We start from the raw sequence: 21,737 nt of genomic DNA on the forward strand, positions 1-21,737 counted from the left end.
GTGAAGGAGAAAGAGACCATACTCCACACCTGGTAAGGACATGTAGGATATCTATCCTTCACAATCTGGGATGAAAGAAGTAGTCAAACTGGTAATCTGGTGGAAGAGAGACAACAATAAGGGGATGACAGAGCATTAGGAGCACAGATGGAGTCATAGTAAGAGTTTTCCTCTATGCTCTAACAACTTTATCAAAGTTAACTCGGAGGGGGGCAGGAGTGTGAGGAGGACATGGTGCAGGTTGGCTGTGGCGATGCAGTTGCACTGGGGGAGCCACATCATGTAGTTAGGGATTTGGGTCATTCAGCAGCTGCTTTAAAAAAAAATAAAAAGAGATAATATTTTGAGCAGCAACCCAAAGAGAGGAGAACCAGCAGGGAGTGTCAGCTGTGGAGCAGTGGCAGAGAAAGGCTGTTAATTCTTGAAAATGGATGCACGAGCTAATCCTTCCCTGCAAATACAGCCCGGTAAATGGTCAGCAGCCTTTTAAATGCCAGATCAGCTCTTACTCAAATGCCGTTTTGCTTTATTAATTTTTTTATTAATTTATTTTATTTTATTTATTTGTTTATTTGCTAAGAATTGCTTTGAATAAAGAGATGATCTCTGTCTGGCATCGTGTTGTGATGGCTCTCCTCGGTTGTTCCTCGTTGCAGTAGTAGTGCAGGGATGCGTTGAGTTTGTCAGGGCTCAGGCTACCTCGGACCCTTCCCACCCACCCACGCCTAGCCACAAGCCCCCTCCCCGCGCTCAGAGCCGCCGTGCCCGGCCCTGCGCCCACCCCGGGCGGAGGAGAGGAGCGGTGCGGGGCCGTGCGGGATGGCTGGCTGTGAATGGAAGTAGAAGCCGGGTGCGTGGGGCTGAGCCATGAAACGGGAGAGAGAGGGAGAGGATTTGGGAAAATGCAGGGGTACCGGAGGAGAAGGTAAAGCTTCGCTAGCTTCCGAAGGGAAGGGTTAACCGAGGAAAGGTAGATGTGCTCTGCGGGCAGCAGGTAGTTAGCAGGTGAGAGCGTTGCTGTGGGATTTGTGGGAGGGCGGGGAAGCGGAAGGGCTCGGAGGGTATCGAGCTTGTGGGCAGAATGTAGGCAAATAAAAAGCCTGTCCGTAGGTCTGCAGCTACAGTCCAGGGAGGCTGGCTGAGGAAGCAGAGGGCTGGCAGGGAACCGCAGAGCCCCGGGGTCCAGAGAGCCCGGGATGCCAGAGGGGAGAGAGCCCGGCAGGAAAGGGTGGCTGCAGGTAACACCTGCCGTGAGGAGAGGGCGGCAGCCCGGGGGGACAGAGGCAGGGGCACAGCCCGCCCGCGGAGCTGGCAGCTCGGGTCGCCCTTGGCAGGGGGCATCGCTCCTCATCCTGCCGTGACCAGCGCTGTCACCCTGCAGGCGAGGGAAGGGGCGAGGGCTGGAGAGGGCAGCCCGTCCTTCGGTGGCAATCAGTCCCTCCTTTTTGCTTGATATTTCTGTCTGTGTGTGCGCATTTTTGTGCAGAGGGCTGGTCGCTGCTCTTGCATCCCCCTCTCTCCCTTTGCCAGGGAGCAGCAGGCAGAGCCCAGGCTGGCATGCTGCTTGGTTTCCTGGAGGGATCTGTGCCACTTGGTGGCACTAAAAAGTTGCGCTGAAGCCCGATACTCGCCCATACGAAAAGCCCCCTCACCCCCAGCCCGGTGCGGCAGCGGAGCGCCCGGGCCCCCGGCACCGCGACCTCGGCGGACAGCAAGCGTCGGAGGGGCAGCTCGCCAAAGGTCGCCGGGACAGCAGGGGTAAAGTCTTCCCCGCTACCCCGTTTTAAAAGGCTTTTTTTTTTTTTTTTTTTTTTTTCTCTTTTCTTTTTTTATCCCTCCTTTGGATGATGCCGAACCGATTCTGAAACGATTGCTGCTTTCTCACTTGCCGGAGCGCAGTGGCAGCAGAGAGAGGTGTCGGTTTGTAGGGGGACTTTACAACCTTCAGAGCATCTGGAGAGATTTCCTCACAGGGCAGAAGGCAGGGTTAGCTCACTACTAACGTAGAGAGACTGCTACCGTGCAAATGTGAGGGAGGGCGGAGGTGTTTAAGCAGGTGGGTCAGGCTGCAGCAAGTATTTAGGAAGACCAAGGCTGTGGTGGCAGAGCAAAGACCCATCTGTTGTTTCATCGTTTGTTTGTTTATTCCTCCTCCTCCTCATGCCTTCCCCCTCCCTTAAATCCAGGGACCGTTCACGCCTCTTGCAAATGAGATTTGGGCGATGCTGAGAGAACAGCGTGTTGCATGGCGTGTATGTGCATGCATTCGCGGGGGTAGGATACTCAGCCCTCAGCATTTGCCTGTGAGCAGAAGAAAATAGGATGTACCTATAACTGGAGGAGTGACAATGCTAGCCGAGTGGGGCTCACCTGCTGGTGATCTTTGCAGAGGCATTTGAGGATTATTCAGCTCCAGAAGGTCCGTGTGAGGAGTGCTATCTCTGCCGGGGCTGAAAATAGGAGGTGCCTGCCCCTACCTGTCTTAATTATTGCCACCAAAAGGACCATTTTGCCACGCTGTGGGAAGAAGCGCTTGCTGCCACTGACAAGGTAATGCTGAGGGTTGGGAGAGGGTATTTATGTGCCCTGGATTGTGGACAGAAACCTTGTGGATGAAGGAGGGACTCTTCCCCCCCCCCCCCCCCCCCCCCCCCCTTCCCTCCTTTCTTTTGCTCTGTACCCTGGTTGATGGAGGACTAGCACAACTCCTGGGGGACCACCAAGACAACTGGTGGGGTACCTCTCTAGGGGCTGCAGGGGCATCGCGGGGTCAGGGTGCTGGAGGGCAGCTGGCACTGATCCCTTCCTGGGAGCATGGTATGTGTGGGGCTGCAGGGGCTGGGGGTACTGGCATACCCGGGCTTGGTGATGTGTGTGATATAGTTCCTCTGCTCACAAGGGGCGGTTTGTCTTGCTAGGAAGGTATAATGGAAACGGGAATGTATTTGTTTTCCAGAGACAGCCAGGATTAGCTCAGCCATAGACTTTCCTGTGTGACCTTGGGACAAATCACTTGGCTCCGCTCAGCGAGTCCCGTCTGTTACTTATTTAATAATCAAAGCTAATCTCCCCACGTGCAAAAATGATTCATTATGGGACTGAGGGGGACAGAGATAGCACTAGGCGAGCAGGGGGACAGTGACATAAGCACCAGTGTAAATGCACACATGCACGTCTGTATGCACAGGCACTTAGTTGTGGCAGCACAGGTAGCTATGCTGGGAGTTAACCTCGACCAGGAATTTTTTTCTAAGACCCAGATCTACGCATTTATTTGTAAAAACGCGATCCTGCTTGCCAAATGCGACCACCGTGGCAATTTTTACCACCGGTTGATTTCTAGGTTGTTTTATTTTTGTCTTCCTCTTCCCCTTCCCTGCCCTGCAAGCGCCAGCGGCGGGCGGTGCTCAGCACCAGGGACAGCTCCTCGCTGCCCGCTGCCCGCTCCCCTCCCGCACCCCGGGGCTCCGCACCCCGCCAGCCCCACTCACACCCCATCTCTTCCCTGAGAAAGCAATTTCCGGTGGTGGGGACGGGGTGACTGGGTGCAGGGAGAGCCAGGACGTTTCTTTCTCCTAGTCTTGAAGATAAAGTAGGGGATCTTCTCAAAAGTGGCAGAGAATCATATTGAAAATACACCACTCTAAATCCTGAAAGGGAAAGATGTATAGAGGAGTTAACTGCCAGGCTCTTTAAATTCCCTATGAATTGTTTTTTCTAATTACCACATTCCAAAACATTTCTATCGCATGCTAATCTTTAGTGAATTCTCAAATACTTTGACTACATTTTAATATTTATGTTACATGATCATAGCATTGATCATTATTTCAAATATTCAAAGAGGGTTTTTTGGGTCCCTGTATGGATTTTCTGTCATTTTATCTTCCTACATAGTTCTGATATTGCTGGCATATTTGTAGTACTGGCATCCCACCATAACCACTCTTGTTGCAAATTGCTGGAAAATGTTTTCTGAAACTGCTATTGCCTTTCCTTAATCACCTACTCCATCCCATACAGTTTTATTAATTAATAAAATGTCTAGGATTACAGATGAAAACACACCTGAGCTAGTAGTCCCTGCATCACATGGTATAACTGGGTTTTGGTAACAGCAGCAGTACGCAGTATATTTGGCAAAATTCCAGAGATCATTGCAAGTTTCTCTGGGAAGTTAAGCATCTACATATTAAAGCCAAAATTGTTTCATCAACCTGAAAGCATGTGTGGGCATAACATGGGGAAGAACTTCCAGGGATGGCTAAGCATCTTGTTGATAATTAAATAATTTCTGTTTATTAGCTATGAGGCAATGAGATCAGCACTTCAGTCTGTCACTTCTGGTGGACATTCTTACCAAATGGAGAAAATTCTCCCTTGCTGCTTAGCTTTTTTGTATTTCTAAGTGGAATTATAGAAAACTGCTTCGTAGTCCCTCCTTTTGTACCAAACTGTTGGTTTCATTTTTTTTTTGTCAAAGAGCTTGATCCAATGTCCACTGGAATTTGCAGAGCTGATAATGTAATGAACAATGTTTGCTTGATGTTGTGTTTTTGGTTTGCTTTGTTTTATTTGTGGACAGAAAAAAATAAACCATAGTAGAAATCTCAGAACAGGGTGCTCACATTTCATGATTTTCAAATGATGCACCATTTGAGTGCATCAAGTTTTGTGTGACCAAAGTGCATTACCTCTGAGGAATGGGTATGGGAGACCTCCTCCTGCAAAACGAGCCTCCCCAGAACACTGGGAGATAGATTTCCAGAACAGCTTGAATCCAATGCTTGGAGTTTGCAATGCCATAGCATAACTCAGCAAAGCTTAGCATCCTGAGTGTACTTTCTTCTAACACTGGTCCAAATCAAGATGAGCTGAGAGGTTCCTTTCTTTATGTAACTGTTTTATAAGGCTGTTCCATATTTTGCTACTGTAAGATCTTCACTGCGAGATAAGTGACATGACTGACTCTTAACCAGTAATTCAGTTGCTGCTTGCTATGTTTTTGTCTTCTCTGATGACAAAACAGAGGTCATTTCATTGGGATACACTGATTTGATTCATATCAACATATATTGTCTCATTTCTGATGGATTTAAATTTACTGTGGTATGTATTATAAATGAATGCCTGGAAAGCATTTAATCAGCAGGTACAATGGCTTTAATTTATACAAACATAACATGTAAGTAAATTTTCTCACTACAAATGAATAGATTTTAAGAACCTTAGTTTTTGTGATTTTTCTGATCCTGAAAATCCTTTAAAGAGAACCTTAAACTTTAGATAAATGTTTACAGATTTTTGACCAATAGTATTCTTCTTCTGAGAAGCACAGAACATATTGCCAAGTGCTTTCCTGGATTGGGCCATGAGTTCTATTACAGCACTGTTCTTTGATTAAGTAATCTGATGGGTATTTAAAAATTATTTAAATATGCCTGAAAATTCAGAAACTATGAACGAGCTTGCTGTAAACTTACAGAAGTGTAAAAAAGAGGAAACCTGAAGGGAAGCATTGTTACTTCTCTCTTTTTAATTTCTTCTTGGTTTTTTTTTTTTTTTTTTTTTTACCCATGATACAGATTAGAATAAATAAAACAATTTCCCTCAGCTGATTTGGTGTTTTTCATGTTAGAAACCACCGTGCCAAGCGGGTTCAGATTGCAGAGCACAGGTGCTCCGCTGCGGGGTCACTAGTGGGCGCTGCTATAATAATGTAAGCCCCTATGGAAAGAGAATCACCCCGCAGCTTTAAACACAAGTTACACCTGCGGGAGCAGAAGCCCTTAACAACAGTCAGACGCATCCCATATTCAAACTCTCAGCCACAAATACAGTGGAAAATCATCTCTTCGTGAACTGCTGCTCACAGTCTGATTTTTGATCAAGTTTTTTAATTAATGCCCTTAGATATTAGTGTGCTTTTTGGTTTTTTTTGGTCTCTACAGATTGCAAGTGCAGATGGACATGCATGTGAGATAGGTCTAATTTTGAAAGATTTATATATTTTTAATAATGAAAGATTTGTGTGTTGTTTCATGGAATATTACAGATGCTCATTTTCTACTCGGTTAAACCTCAACATGAAGTAGCTGGAACTCTGCCTTAAGGAAACAGCTGAGAACTTCTTCTGACAGAGCCTGGCGTGAAGTTTATATTGCCAGGGAGAACAGAGGTCACAGGGACATGTTGAGTGCTTCATCAGATCTGTGTCTTCAGTCATCTGGGTAGTATGTAAATTTTATCTAGGGCTAGACTGAACAAAGGGCAGATAGGCAGTGTCATTTTTCTGTCCTACTTCTTCTGCAATTGCTCCAAGCCTGAAGCTAGTGCAGCAGAAGACTGAGACCAAAGTGTCCTCTACTGTTAAAGCATGTGACTTCAGGATAAGTTTATAGTTAGATCCATAACTGAAATAAGCAAGGAACATTGACACACCAGTAATTAAGTACCTGATTCCATTTCGCTTATGTTTCAGTCAATTTGGGCTAAGTCCATTAATGATGAAGAAATTGAAAAGCGTGAAAAATAAATTTGACCCTAATTCCTGTGCATGTTGTCCATCAATGAAAACAAAACAGATAAATTATTAATTGGGAAACAATTCCCATTACTTTGTGCATGTACTCAGAAGTTCATTGTCTTTGAAACTGCCGATACCTCTGTTCTCAGTTTGAGAGCTATACCATGTCAAATTCCCTTTAGGATTATCTCTAACAAATTAAACAAGAGTTATATTTAAGCTTATGAAATTTTACTTAATTTTGTTTTAGTACTTATCCTGCTTGTAATAATAAGCTGCCTGTAGTAAGAGAGAATTGTAATCAAAACGTGGAGGGACTTGTATGTGATACTTTTGGGAGAGAAGCGCAGTGAAATTGTATATTTGAATAGTTCCCTTGGCCATCTTCTCTTCAGGAAGACATTCTTCAGGAAATATAATTAGTGTGCTTAGTCTATCAGCTCTCTTCTCAGCCATTTTGCCTGAAACAGGATTTGTTACATGATTAGTCTCAGGATATCTTCTCATGGCATGGTGAGCTGTGCCCATCAGAAGGATGACAGACAATGAACACCAATTGAAACACAGGAAATTCTATTTAAATACATACAAAAAAGTCTTTTCTACTCTGTAGTCAAACTGGTTTGCCCAAAAATGTTGTGGGTTCTCCATCCTCAGAGATATTAAGAACCTGACTGGACATAAGGCTAAGAAATCTGTTTTAGTTGAACTTACAGTAGGCAGAGACCAGACCAGATAACTTTCCACTTCAATCATTCTGGTCTTAAGTTTATGAGTGCAAGACCAGAGAACCAGATCTTTATTACTCAATACAAATACCTCAAAATATTAGTCAATAGAAATTCCAAGTTGCTTCATTGTGTTATGAAAAGCCTCAGAAAATATTGATTTCAGGTGCTTTGGATGTGAATCCTAAGCCAAATACTATAAAACAGAAGCAGTGTGCTCAGTGTAATTAGGAACTTTTAAAGTCCCAAGTAAATTGACCTTAGCTTTAATACAGTGAAGACTGTTCATTAATTGTGGAGCAACTACAGCCTGCATCTGGCCCCTTCTTTTCCCTTGAATGCTATGGAGGGGAAAGATTTTATTGCTTTCAGAAATACGAATCCCCCAGCTATGACATATCCTAGTATTGTGGAACCAGAAATATGAAGGAGATCTTCAACATTGTCTGATTCTTTACCCTGTAATTTTATACTGATAGACACAACTATAAGCAGAGGAGAGCAAACAACTGTTCTTTGGAGGGAAAAAGATAAAAATGACCTTCCTTCCCTCTCTTTCTCATATATCCTGTATGGAAATTTTTAATCCATAGACACAAGACCAAAGCATTTGGTGAATGTGTGTTGCAGAATTAAAACGGTAGATTGTATGTTTTTTTGTACCATGAGCTCACCCCAAGCCCTTGAACTCTCTCTATTTGTACATCTGCAGATTCACAGGCAGGTAGGTTATAAAAAAGCATCTCGTTGTATATCCAGTTACAGTCTGCAGCAGAGCTGGCACTTGTCTAGATATACTTGGGTTCTGGATATATACCCTTAATCTGAGAAGTTCAGAAAAATAAACATCCATGGTTTTAAATAACAGAGTTCTATTTCTGTTCAAAAGTTAGTAAGTTAATAAATAATTAATTATTTTTAAAGTCATAATACAGTCAATTAGTTAAAGATACAGGAATTTAACAGCTGTGATCTTGTACAAGGATATCCCCTGTCGTTCATCCTTTTGACTGTTTGCAGATTATATGGTACCAGTTTCAGAGTGATGGAACAAATAATTGCAAGACATAAGCAATAGTGATAGTCTGTAATTAGGGACTAATTAACCTGAACTGAACTGCTGTTATTCCTTAGTGGTAAAGGGTTACAGTATTGACAAGCCAACTCTTCACAGAACAGAAACACCCAAACCTTCTTGAAGTGCTTTACAGTTGTCTGAACCTCATTTAATTATTAGCACTTTATATCACTAAAAATAATATTACATGAACTTATTAATGTTGCAATTAATATTTAAATATTATATGTTTTTTCTTTTTAAGGATTTGCATTTTATTTGGGAATACTCACTCAAACTCACTCACTCCTCTGCGAAAATAATTTTTAATTTATACTTCTAGGTAAAATAATAGAGAAAGCCTAGCATCAAGCAGAAGAATGTTTTTATATTTGTGTGTTTCATCTTCAGAATCAGGAAGATAGTTTCACTGTGTCACTATACTGAATGACCTAGTTGTGAGGAGTAAATTCAAGAATAAAATCCTGTGAGATTTTCAACTCGAAGAAACAGAGGTAGATTTTCTATTGCGATGGTTTCTTTCACTTTACAATGTCTAGGCGCTGTAAAAGTCATTGTTAATGAATTAGAAGTGATTGGTGGTGTCTGAAATGTATGAAATTTTTAATTTTTTTTTATTGTATAAACAGATTGATGTAATAAAACTGAGACTGGGGTCTTCCCCAGAATTTTGCAGTTGTTTTGTTAAAAATAAAACTAAAAATTTGTTAATAAAATAAAAATAAAAATAAAAATTGGTTCACTTATGCTCAGCATAAGTGAATTGGTTCACTTAACAGCTCAGCATTTTAGATTTAAAAGTGTACTTACCTTTCTGTACTATCAAAGGCAGGTGAGGAGTAATAGATGGTATTTAATATGCTTAGGGATCAAGACTTGGCAAACAACTTTAAGCACTATATTTTAAATTGGAAGCATTCTGCTGTAAATCCACTGCCAGATGCAGAACATTTTCAAGTACGTTTTCTACTTCCACAAGTTAACCGCAGCCCAAGATGTGAACTATTTGCTGATTTATTTATTTATTTATCCTTCAGCAACAGTAAAGATGAGTGAAGATTGCATTGCAGTCTGTACATAGATGTAGCTGATCAAATATTTTGGGCATTAGTTCATCTGTACAGTCTTTGTGTTGACTTCTTGATATCAGCGCAGTCTGTAAGGTTGTGTACAGCATTAGGATTCTTCAAAGTGCTTTTTGATGATTTTTGAAGTAAGACTACAAAAAGGTGAAAATAATTTCATGGCTTGTCTGTTTTAGAATTATTGTTCCTTTGCTTAAAACAAATATAAGTATTAGCAACAAAATCAGTTTTCTTAATCTCATTTAAAAGCCAATTTGTTTCATGCTGGATTTTGCAAAGTAAAAACAGATTTATACATTCTGCATTCCTTAGAATTACAGCTTTGTGTGTCAACAGCAGTTTCCTAGTGTTGGAATGGATAATAGAGTGTAGCCCAGGATGCGTTACTGTGGCATTTGTACATTAGAGATAAAGAAAGCGTCTGAAATTAAAGGGAGTTGTTTTCAAAGACATGCATTAGAAGTGGCAACACACCTTTCTTCTGTAGAATTAAATACTTGCCAGACTTTTGTGCATTTGAAAACATTTCCCCAAAGAATTTTTAAGCATGGTTGTCAAAAGAAAGAAGTTAATTTATACCAGTAGAAGTACAAGCCTAAGATTGTGAAGCACTCAAGTGAGATAAAGTTTTCCAGCTTGAAAATGATGAAAGTAAGCATACACAGTAGACAATGTATTACAAGCATTGATTGCTGTAGAAATAGGTGCAATTCTAGAAAATATTATAAGATACAGTATCTTACTATATAAGATTACATAAATTGCTGACTTTATAAACAATTTTAAAGATCTTTCTCTTATTTATTAATTTTTGAAGGGTATGAGGATTATGACCTCATGTGCAGCTCTGCATAGATGTCCACTTGGAGCTGACGGTGACTCCTTAGAGAACAGATGCCAACTCCTGGTTAACAATCAGTATAGTGCTCCTTCTATCCAGAAGATTTGATAACTGCTTTTCACCAGCTCTCCAACTTTTTTTCCATCATGTTGTCTCTACCAGCCTAAAATTTCCTAAAATGGTCCTTCTGCTGCTCCTTGCAATCCTGCTGTTGAAGGAAGATGTCTGTGGGAACTTTGGGCTTTTTGTTTCAGCGCAGGCAAATGAGAGAAGAGTGGTTGCACACATGCCTGGTGATATTATCATTGGAGCTCTATTCTCTGTCCATCATCAACCAACTGTTGACAAAGTTCATGAGAGGAAATGTGGAGAGGTAAGAGAGCAGTATGGGATTCAGAGAGTGGAGGCAATGCTACATACCCTTGACAGAATTAATTTGGACCCCACACTGTTGCCAAATATAACATTAGGATGTGAAATAAGGGACTCCTGCTGGCATTCTGCTGTGGCTTTGGAGCAGAGCATTGAGTTTATAAGGGACTCTCTGATTTCTTCTGAAGAAGAGGAAGGGATGGTGCGATGTGTGGATGGATCATCATCGTCTTTCCGCTCCAAGAAACCCATTGTTGGTGTCATTGGGCCTGGCTCCAGCTCCGTTGCTATCCAGGTCCAGAACTTGTTGCAGCTTTTCAATATACCTCAGATTGCTTATTCTGCCACAAGCATGGACCTAAGTGACAAAACTCTGTTCAAGTATTTTATGAGAGTGGTGCCATCTGATGCACAGCAAGCAAAGGCGATGGTGGACATTGTCAAACGCTATAACTGGACCTACGTTTCTGCTGTACACACTGAAGGTAAGAGGTTGCTTGTTTCCGTAAAAAAATGTCTTTGAAATACTCTGATGTGCTCTAATTGATGGATGATGACAATTTGATGTTGCTAGACTTTTTCCAGTTAGCTGTCAACAGTATAGACTTTTACTTAATAATAACTTTACATTCTCTGTGGCTCTGAAGTAGCATCATGTTGTCAATGGCTGAAAACTAATTTTGAAATACAGGATGCTGTGTATTCTAGGGCCACTCATTGGTAAAAGTGTTTGATCTGGAGTCTCCTAAATGACCTTAATTTAATTTGATTGACACTTATTTATTTTTCTTTATCTACTAATCAGTGTATTTATTTAGAATAATAATTATGACTATTTTAGAATCAATGGTTAGTGAAAGAGCATCTGGTCTTCATAGTGCAGATAAGAGCAAAATCATCATCTGAAACTGTAGCTGAGTCAGGCTGTATTTCTGCTTAATATCTGAGCCACAGAGGCACAGGTACTAGAAAACATGCAGATCTGGGTAATATTTGAATGCAAGTTGTCCCAGCTCCTTGAGATGAGAAATCTTTCCATCCTTTTTACAGTACTCCATGCAGTATTGCTCCACTTCTTCCTCTGACTCCGGCCATTGGTTTTGGGAGAGAACAAGGGAAGTTTCCTTGAATTTCATCACACATTCATGCTCCATCAGGTGTCCAGGAAATCAGAACTGTGTGCTAAATTGCTTTCCTCTTTTTTTCTATTTGACATAGAGCTTAAGCCTTTTATCCAGTGTTCAGAAGAGTATGTGATTAAAGGAAAATACTATGGAAAAGTACACTTGATTTCATTATTACTCATGCTGATAGAATTGATTTCCTGTTAGAAGTGACTAGAAATTCATACTGTCTTAAGAGCAAATTTCATCAGCCCCTACCCAATGACACTACTGTTTAAGGAGTTTTATGGCAGTAAGTTCTGTGATGAGTTTTAGGACCTCACCTCGTTGCTTCTGTTCAAATAGACAGATGCTGAATGGCAGGCTGAGAATACAATCTGAGAATGAAAAATGTTAAGAGATTGAGTAGTGGTGGTGACGTTGCTGAACAGTGGCAGATGCTGCTGGCTTTATTACAACCAATAGAGAGCAGATTGCCCTTCCCACACACTGAGTATGCTTCTCTGGCAGGCTTTATACTAATCAAAGCCCCTTCTGAGGAGAAGCTGGTCCAATGGTATAATGTCAAAATCTTTTTCCTCCTAAAGATATGCAGAGAACTTATTCTGCAGTATTAAAAAAACCCAAAAATTTAGAACTTGAATGATTGTCACAACCATGTTTCCATTATGATAGTGAGAGCTGATAAATATCTGAAGCCTCTTTTGTATGGGGATGCATGAATACATTAACAGTTCAATCTAAAAGTTCAGTGTTCAAAACCGTGTACAAATCACTGTATGTGACATCAGGTAGAGAGGGTATTCTGTAACAGCTGATGACTTTGGCATGATTAGGTGTGCAGCCTTTTCTTCACAGATACGTATGTATAACATCATGGTCAAAAACAATGCTACTAACAATAGCATAAGGTTTTATATCCTGGCTACTTTTGATGATTCATCTCGTTTTTGCAGTGAGCAACTTTTACGCTTTCTATTGAGATGGGATATTTTTATATTCATTGTGGGAATAGTCATGCCTATATCAAGGTCTGATTCTTCACAGAGTGAAAATATGTACTTTTCCACTTTCTGTGGACACTCTTTGGAGGAGAGGGTAGCACACAGCACATTAATCTTATGGCAGAGGAACTTTTTTTACTATGCACTGGAAAGAAGGGAATAGGGACACAAGGGCTGGACTGGGACATAGATGCTATGGGCAAGATGAGAAGTAAATGAGAGAAGAGCTGAATGTGAAGAAGGAGAAAACCAAAATAATATATGTAGTATGACAGGTGCCTGCTTCTGCCATTATTAAAGTGGATATGGTAGGCGGAACATTGCTAAAATCTGAGGCCTCATTCACAGCATATTTACAGCAATATAATTTTGTGAAAGAACAGTGAAAGAACATCAAACTTGGGTGAACCTTATGATCCTATTATCTAGTTGCATAGCCTGGTAAGCATGATGAATAGGCTCTCCAGGTAACTAACATCAAAAGTTTTATTACAATAGAACAGATGGTATTTATGATGGAATAGAAAAATACTACCTGATTAAGGTACTTCTTTGAAATATGACAATGTCTGATGCCTGGGGTACTTTCCAAAGATCATGGCACGTGTTATCCATTGCATTGTTGTTTTTTTAAATAACCTTTAGAAAACCCTACACATGAATGCTAAAGAAAAGGAATTGAGTAAATAAGCAAAAGAGAGATTTATTTATTTATTTATTTTGCTGTAATTATTTTTCATTTCACTATAGTACCTTGCAACTTATTATAAATATGCCATTCATCTCAGTGTCCTACATTCACAGGTATTATTTCAAACAGAAAAAAAAAAAAGTTAAATCCTGCTCCTTGGAATTTTTGTTGAGGTAGGATCTTGTCCACCCATAGAAGGTAGTCTTTCTTTTCATGCTTACGGTAGTTCTGGCCAGTTATGTTCATCTTTATCTAATTTTCATTTATTAATTTGTTTATTAACCAGACTCTTCTGATCCTTACGATCATATTGTGATCAATATGATCTTTGGTTTCTGTGAATGACTTCCATGGAGAGGGAGGGCCCTCTCCTCCAAAGCCTCCAAAGCTGGATGGGGAGTAAAAAAGAGCCAGGTAAAGTCCATTAGTTTCATTCCTATGGTAGTTCCATCAGCAGATAAATTTATAGGTCTCTCTTTTGTCTAGCATAAGAAAAGCCTGGCATACATCAACAGTTTCATAATAAAAATCTTCTTTTTTGACTCTTTCCTTATGCATTTACTAATTATCTTTTCTGCCGTGGATGAATGTTTTGGGAGGCTGATCTGAAGTTGTGTTGTTAAACCCCTACTTAAGACTTCCAGATTTAGAATTCACAAAAAACATTGAGAGATTCTTGTTCTTTGCTCCTTTGACATTTAGCATTACAAATTAAACTAGCTGATTCCTCCAGGTTTACAAGTGACTTCTAAAAGTAATTTTTTCCTTAAAATGGGAAGGAAGCTACACTGCTGTCAGTGTAGCTCTTGTAATTTTAAGGAGGAATGTTCTTCCATCCCTTCAATAGAAAATGTGAAAATGAATGACATTTCTCATAAAAACCCAGTCATCTTCACTTTCTGTAGTGTATTTTACATAGGCCAACCAGAAATCTTTGCAAGTCTTAGTCCTGGGCTGTAACTTTGTCTTGCTTGGCTCTGTCAGGAATCATAACCATAATTATCTTCCACCACTCTCCAACTCTTCATTGAATTGAATCACTTGTGGGGCTCTACTCTGAACCAATCTGGCTTTAAAATAAAACCTTTCCATGCACAATGAGGGCTGTTTTTCAAAAAGCCTTATCAGTTTTGAGGTTCAATCCACATTGTGGCCCCATGAACAGGCAAGTTAGCAGTGCATGGCAGGGAGCTAGGAGTGAGCAGGAATGAGGGAAAATGGGATGTGAAAATCCATGTACTAAAGACGTATCACTCAAAGCCTGAAGCAATTGCCTTCAAACTTATGGATTACTACAACAGGCATGCAAGGGTGATCTGGAGTTCCTACTGATCCAGCTCCTTCAGTTAATGTTACAGAGGGTTTTTTTCCACTTCTTTGGTAGGAGCATAGCTTAAAAAAACTTTCCTTAAAATTAAATGAATATTCACTTCTTAAACCAACTTCATAGCAGGTCAATAATGCAACTGAGAGCTTTGTGTGTGCTGCAATAGCAGCACAGGAAAGAGAAGGTCCCTAATTTAGTTTTGCAGTCTTAAAACAATGCTTGAGATCCTTTTTAGCTCATGTAACTGTTGTCCACCTCTGTGGAAACTGATGCACACAGGAAGGCATAGAGAGGGAAATATATGCATGTGTTTTTGGGTGGTGATGGTTGGTGTACAGGTGGACCATGCAGCTCATGCACCGTAGACATTTTTCTCAGCCTTTTCTTGCTTAGCCACTTGACACCACAGTTAATCGAAAATGGTGGGAGAAATAAGGAAGAGTCTGGCTGGCTTTTGAAAGAGACAGAGTTGCCTGTTTACCTCATTTCCCATATGAAAGCATACTCTGGTCTTTTTGAAAGATCAAATATGTGCAATTTTCTCTTCTCCTGTCATTGTGGTTTGAAAGCCTCATTCTGAAAGCCAGTTTGAATTCAATACCCTCCTGTTAAGCAGGCTGACATTTGGATCAGGCCTTCATAATCAACAACTCAATCCCTGAGAATCTCAGTCTCTCAGAATCTCTGCTTAAAATCTGCCTGGATTCAAATGCATTAATAACAAGAAAGACAATTTTCATTGCCATTGGAAACCATTTATTTTGCTGCACTGAATGGGGTGAAGAGGTGATGTATGGTATGCTGGAAAAATAGAACTGTACAGGGGTACAACTGATACACAATAAGCCAAATATATTAGGGATGGCAAGGGAGAAATTTATTCTGGTTATGTAAGAGGTGTAATTTGCTTTTGAACACAGCCTTAAGAAATAAAACAGTTTGTTGACATTTTCTTCAGGCAGCTCTGCAGGTAAACATTGAATGAAATTAATCTTCAAAGTCCTCCATGTTTAACTTCACTTTTCTCCATTTAAATCTATCTTAAGTGCATATAAAGAGGTGGTTCACATTCATTTGCTTAGGATGCAATCTGGCATCCTAAGCAGACCTTTTTTTCCTTGCACCTAAAGGTTGTTTCCCAAAGTACTTTTCATATTTGTTCAAATGTGTCTGGTTAAAAGTCCTTTTTCATCCCCATTCTTTGCTCCCAAATAAAAAAGCTAAATCAAAATTAGTCATAGTCTGTGAGAACAAAATGATGAAATGAATGAAAAAGCTGCAAAAAGTTGATGTTAAACCAGTTGCCTGGAACAAGCTGTATTTATATGAGGTCTTTCCTTCAGACTCTAGATTTTTCTCCTTTAGAGACAACAATTGTATCATGGTCAAAAATATTTGCTTTTCATAAAGTAATATAATTGAAATATTTTTTTACATGCAGAAAAAAACCCCATGGTGAAATAATATACCAAGAACATCTGCGGTAGTCCATGGAAATATTTTCAGTTGTAGACAAAATCTATTTCTAAAAATCCATTTCTGATAATAGAAGAACTTCCTGTCTAAAGACTGGAGTGTATTCTATTCCAGAAATGCTTAATTTTTGCTATTGGGTAAAATAATTATGTGTTTGGAGTTTTCTGAAATTACTTTTGAAATGTTTCAAACATAAATTTTGAAATCAGAATTATCACAATTTGATATTCTCTTAATCACATTAATCTTGTAGCAAAACTGAAAAAAATATCTCTCATCTGAAATAAAATACAGGGGAAAAATACCCAGTTCAAGCTCCAGTCCTGTCCTGTTGCTTGCTCATTTTTATTGAATGTTGACATCTGAAAGAGGTAGTCGCTTTCTTGCTTAATTTCAAATATTTATCCTAGTATCCCAGTTGTGAAAAGTGAGCAAGTGCAATCTGCCAGCTGGGAATACTGAGAGAGAAAAATGAAGTAACATTGAGTTAATGTTTGTGTTGCTCTGCCCAGACAACATTTCACACTGCTGTTAGGCTGCTCAAGCCAGACACACCTGTGGTGAAGGCTCTTGACTGACAGAAAACATAAAGTGAGGGGTACACTCTGCATTCTGTGAGTGTAACAGCGATGAAAATTCCAAGGGAAAATAACATGAAACTGCAAAAGGAATATGAGCAAGGAGGTGTGCTATTCTAAAGCTTAAAAAGAAAATTAATTTTTAAAGGAATGATGGAAGGGAGACTTAGCTAAGAGCAGGTCATCCGGGTTGTGAAAATGTCATTTTGCTTCTTTTGTTTAGGGTCTAAGTGTTTGAATGTCATTTTTTCAGCCACTTAGACTCTATAGCAACTCAGTGAAAGTTTCAGTGTCATGAAACTTGCCTTTACTGAGAAGAAACAATGGGAGTCCAGGAACCTCCAGCTTCATCTTCTATTTTTCCACTGCTTGAGGCGTGGAAAGATCCCAGTTACTGTCCTCATGCCCAGGCTGAAACTCTTCAGTCAGAGGGGGATCTATAAAGTTGATGAGATTGGGAAATCTTTCAGAAAATGAAGTTTCACTGCACAGTGCTTACTGGGTCAGAGAAGTTTCATGAAAGATGTTCTTCTAATACGTCTTATCAGATGCCTCTGGATAGGGGCAGTGATTCCTTTTCTGTATCCCTCATTGATATTTGTCTTTGAGATTAAAAAGTATATGCTGTAGACCTGGTTGGAAAACAGATATTCCATGCAATTAAAAAAAAAACCAAAACATATCCTGAAGTAATTTGTCCCAAAACAGAATTCAAAGCTAAAGTAACAACATTTTTTAGTGAATAAAAGCTCTGAAAAAATTTAGAATTTGATCAAAATAAACTGATTGATGGGGTTATAGTAAGAGTTGATAAAAGATAACTTGATAAATCAAATAGGATCTTTGTTCTAAACTGAGTTCACTTTTAATTGCTTTCACAAATATTAGTGTTCCTTAATAGTTTTGGGAAAAAGTTGTTTTATTCAAGAAAGAGCTGAAAGTTTTCCTTACATTCCGTTTTATTTAGCATCTGTGTTATATCACTAGTCCTGTACACAAATTAAACATTTTTGGATACCTTGAAATGTATCCAAAATTAATCCAATAATTAAAGAGAAGATGATAAGCAAGGTCCCATTATTCCTCATTTGTGAACATTTGTGGTACTTCTGAATCTGTGTTCCTTATTTCTAAAACCTTAATTTTTTCTTTTTTCATGTATGTTACTTAGTTAAATCATTAATTTGTGAAGTAATTTTTCATAGATTTTTGTCATATCTAAATTTTGATATAAGAAAAAAAACCAAACAAACCACCAAATGCAAAAAACTTTCAAAACATTATTCCATATTCCTTGAAATAGATTCAGTTTTTGAGAATTCAGGGGTGATCTGAACACAGTTGTGATTGGAATCAGAAACAAGGGGAGAGAGACAGAAAAAAGCTATCCAACACCATTGGAAGGACTAGGATGAGAACACACTTTTCAGAGTGCTAGTTTAAGATCACAGGTAGGAAAAGAGTTTACAAGAAAATAAAATCTAATTTCCTACAGAAACAAAGAAAAAATAGGATGTGCTGCATTTGTCAGTGTCTTTATGCATCAAAAACATATCATAGGCAGCTTAATAGTGCAGGAATTAAATCAATGATGCTTCAAAAATTGAAATTTTCTGTGCAGTTAAGGAGCAGAGTAGATATTTACATTGGTCCATAGATGAAGAACATTTCCTGTCTATAAGAGCTAATTTGTGATTTCTTTGAAAGCTAAGAAAGGGCAAAGGGCTTGTGCTGGATCTTTTAAACTTCTGCCTTCCCTAAGGAAGTTCTGAGTAGCTGATCCTTGCATCGTGCAGGAGACTGTGATCTTGGAGGTGAGCCAAAAATTATAGACTTTGCTTTAATTTAGTTTGAAAGCCACTGGAGAGAGAATAATGTTGCATCCATCTTACTAAAGCCTGATTGCAGGCTCATGATGTGGAGGCAGCCCATGCTGTAATGCACAGTGTTTATATCATTATATTGTATGTGTATACATTAAAGGAGTGATTGGGAAGGCTATTAACAGAACAGTTGCCATCGACTTTGGCAGTTGAATTTGCAGACAATATTTTTCATAAATCACTGCCTTGTTCTTAAATGAACATAATGTAACTCATAATTCTGAATATACTGACTGGAAAAGAATGTATTTAAGACTTCCTTTAACTGAGGGGCTTGATTTTTCTTTCTGGAAGTCTGACAACATTTATGGCTGGCCAGATACATGGTCCAGGTGATATATGTGAAAGCCTCCATATAAAATCAATTACACTGTGAAAGGCCAAGCAAACAATGTATGGGAAATGGCTTTTCTCAAAGTGCATTGTGTACTTGAAGAATTGCAAAGATAATATCTGGGGCAGATGCTAAACCATCACACTGAAGGAGTCCCATGGCCAAAATCTAACCTAACTGTTAAGAACAATGAGAGTATGAGAGAACATAAGAGTATGAGAGTATTAAGAACAGTGAGAGTATGTTGTGATCTAGTCAGATGCTTTCTATTTGTCTTTAACTAGGATTAGATGTTTGTTTGTACCTTTTCTTCTTGAGATAGATTTCTTCTATCTCATTCTCTCATATCTCTTCTGTCTATTTCTAGTAGACATTACAGGGGGTAGGAAGAAGAATAGAGGAAGTACTGCCAAAAGGTACTTTTGAGGTGCAAAATCATGGTGAGGGGATTGAGATAAGGATCTAGGAAATTTCCTTACTTCAGTGAAGGTAGCTAAAGCAGACAATTCAGTTCTCCAAGACTGCCATTCTGGAATGCACAGGGCAAGTGTATATAAACTATAGTTGATCACATATGGTGGAATCACAGAACATGTTCACCCTTCCCTGATTTTAATTTATACAAATCTCTTCTCCATATCTTATTTCTACTGTGTAGGATAGGTAATGAAATGACAGCTAGTTATTAGTAGTTGTTATTTCAGCTAAAATGTATTGTTTATGAAGATCTACACAGAGCATCTTCACCTAAGGACCTCATGTAGAGACAGAGTTGATTTCACTATTGGGTAGTCTGTTCAGACTGTGAATTGCTCATGCTTCAAATGAAATAACCAGCTGTGTTTCTCCAACCTACAGCCCTTTATTATGGTAAGTTCTTCCCAGAGAAAAGCTTCTCTTCCCAGGCATTGTTCTAATCTTTGTTTTGGTGAAACCGAAGTGCTTCCGTTCTCCTGTCACTTCTGTAAAGTGGCTTTTCCAGATGCTGAGTTTTTCTTACAGTCCTTGAATGAATCTTTCCAGTTTTGTCAAATTCTTTTTCAAGAACATGTACCCTTTTTTAAGAGAAATTGGTATTCCATTTTCTTCACCTTGAATTCAAGCAGGACTTCAGCATACAAAGTGATATTTCTTAATTTATTAGCAAACCATTACAGTGGTGGCCTGTAAATATATAGTTTATTTTTCCCTTTAGAGTTATCAGCCTCCCTCTTGTCACAACTTCTGCTTATCTGGCTTACTATTTCACCATCCTCAAGGTTCAGTGGTGTTTTTTGAACCCACTTCCCACTGTTTCTTTTTTGGTTGCATTAATTACTGCTACCCCTGGTTAGGTTTGATGTTTTTTCCTCTTATCCCTTCCTGGTCAAAATAAGATTACCACGCACCTGCAGGTAGATAATTTTATAAATATTACAGGATGCACTGATTTGGAAGTTTCTAAAACTTTTGGTTCATGTGACCCTGACTATCAATCAATGCAGACCGAGCCCTGGATAAAATAAAGGCCATGAAAATTATACACTATTTTCAAGTTTTTTCACCTGGAGAATCTAGACTTAGTCCAGATGTATTCTAAAATTCAGGCTTTAAAGTCCATATTCTCCTTTTAAAATATATGATTCTAACTAGATATATTTTTCAACAAGTCTATGTTCTTAATGCTTAGTGTGTAACAGTTGTTAAATTTGCAGGTTTGGCATTTAGTGAAAAACAAGACATTTTTTCACATTCAAGAAAAGCATTGAAGGTGAAAGATAAACTGAAAATCTTCTATTTTACTTCCAACAAGCTTCATACTCAACTTCAGTCTCAATTACGTTACGATAGGGTTCTTGAACACAATATCTGTTGCACTTGAAGAATCCGAGACTATCTTTTCTCCATCAGGTTGCTTCGAATATGGTTCTTGTAAGCAATGGGAGTGAGCAGTCAGGGAGGATGTGAACATGCTCTTGGGGATGTTCCCTCACTTGCAGATGATATTGTAGGTGTCTGTGATCTGAGAGCACTTCTGAACATGTAGCAGAGATGTATCCTGATAGCAAATGGGTGAAGCTATATTTCAGCACGAAAAAGGGGAAAAAGCTCCTTTCCCATTCTGTTGCAGCTTGTTTATGAAGTTTTGTCAAAGTTCAAATTGTTTGTTGGTTTGTTCCTTCTCCCCCAGGTTAAGTCTAATGATTTCTCCCTGTTGTTATTCCCGCCCACATCCTGTCCATCAAAGCAAACCCCTCCCTTCCTTCTTGAAAGTTCCTTGTCTGTCACCCCAGCCCTGCCCCTACTCCCTCATCCATCATTGTAAACCCCACCCTGTCCTTCAGATCCTTCCCTGTCAATCATTTGTCTCTCGAGGTCCCACTGGTTAGTGTATCATGCTCCCTCCCTCTCTGTATTCCTATTGGCTCTAAATTTGTGATCCCCGCCCCTTACTCCTCCCCTCAGGATTCCCTATTGGTTCTCGGTTTGTACCCTCCCCTGGAGCTCTGGCTGTACTTAACCCCCTGCACACCGGTGCTCAGGACTCTCTCGGATCTGACCCTTTTCTAGTGTGGGTTCCTTGTTTCCTTGTCCCAACAAACTTTTACTGCGAACTTCAATCCAAGAGAGGCTTCTCTACTTTCTTGTCTTCACTCCTGATGCCGTGCACCACAGAGCTTGGGGCGGCCCAAGACTCCAGGGGTTTCGCT

The 21,737-nt window shown here is 39.7% G+C and overlaps 1 protein-coding gene across 8 annotated transcripts in view; it reads left to right on the plus strand.

Moving 5' to 3' along the window:
- Window positions 1-766: 766 nt before the first annotated feature.
- GRM5 (glutamate metabotropic receptor 5) overlaps window positions 767-21,737 on the plus strand; it is a 242,013-nt gene continuing 221,042 nt past the window's right edge. The window contains exons 1-3 of one of the 8 annotated variants that reach the window (XM_086882176.1): window positions 767-850; window positions 2,390-2,550; window positions 10,235-11,115. In XM_086882176.1, the coding sequence (XP_086738302.1) occupies window positions 10,437-11,115 (679 nt within the window). In that variant the 5' untranslated portion in view covers window positions 767-850; window positions 2,390-2,550; window positions 10,235-10,436. Of the gene's footprint in view, window positions 851-906; window positions 926-1,184; window positions 1,239-1,590; window positions 1,759-1,854; window positions 2,551-2,797; window positions 2,818-8,739; window positions 8,827-10,234; window positions 11,116-21,737 lie in introns of those variants that run through there. The other 7 variants (XM_086882179.1, XM_086882178.1, XM_086882177.1 and 4 more) reach the window with 7 other exon arrangements.

The sequence above is a fragment of the Cyanistes caeruleus genome, chromosome 3, assembly GCF_971803275.1.
Source record: "Cyanistes caeruleus chromosome 3, bCyaCae1.hap1.1, whole genome shotgun sequence".
Classification (NCBI taxonomy): Eukaryota; Metazoa; Chordata; class Aves; order Passeriformes; family Paridae; genus Cyanistes; species Cyanistes caeruleus.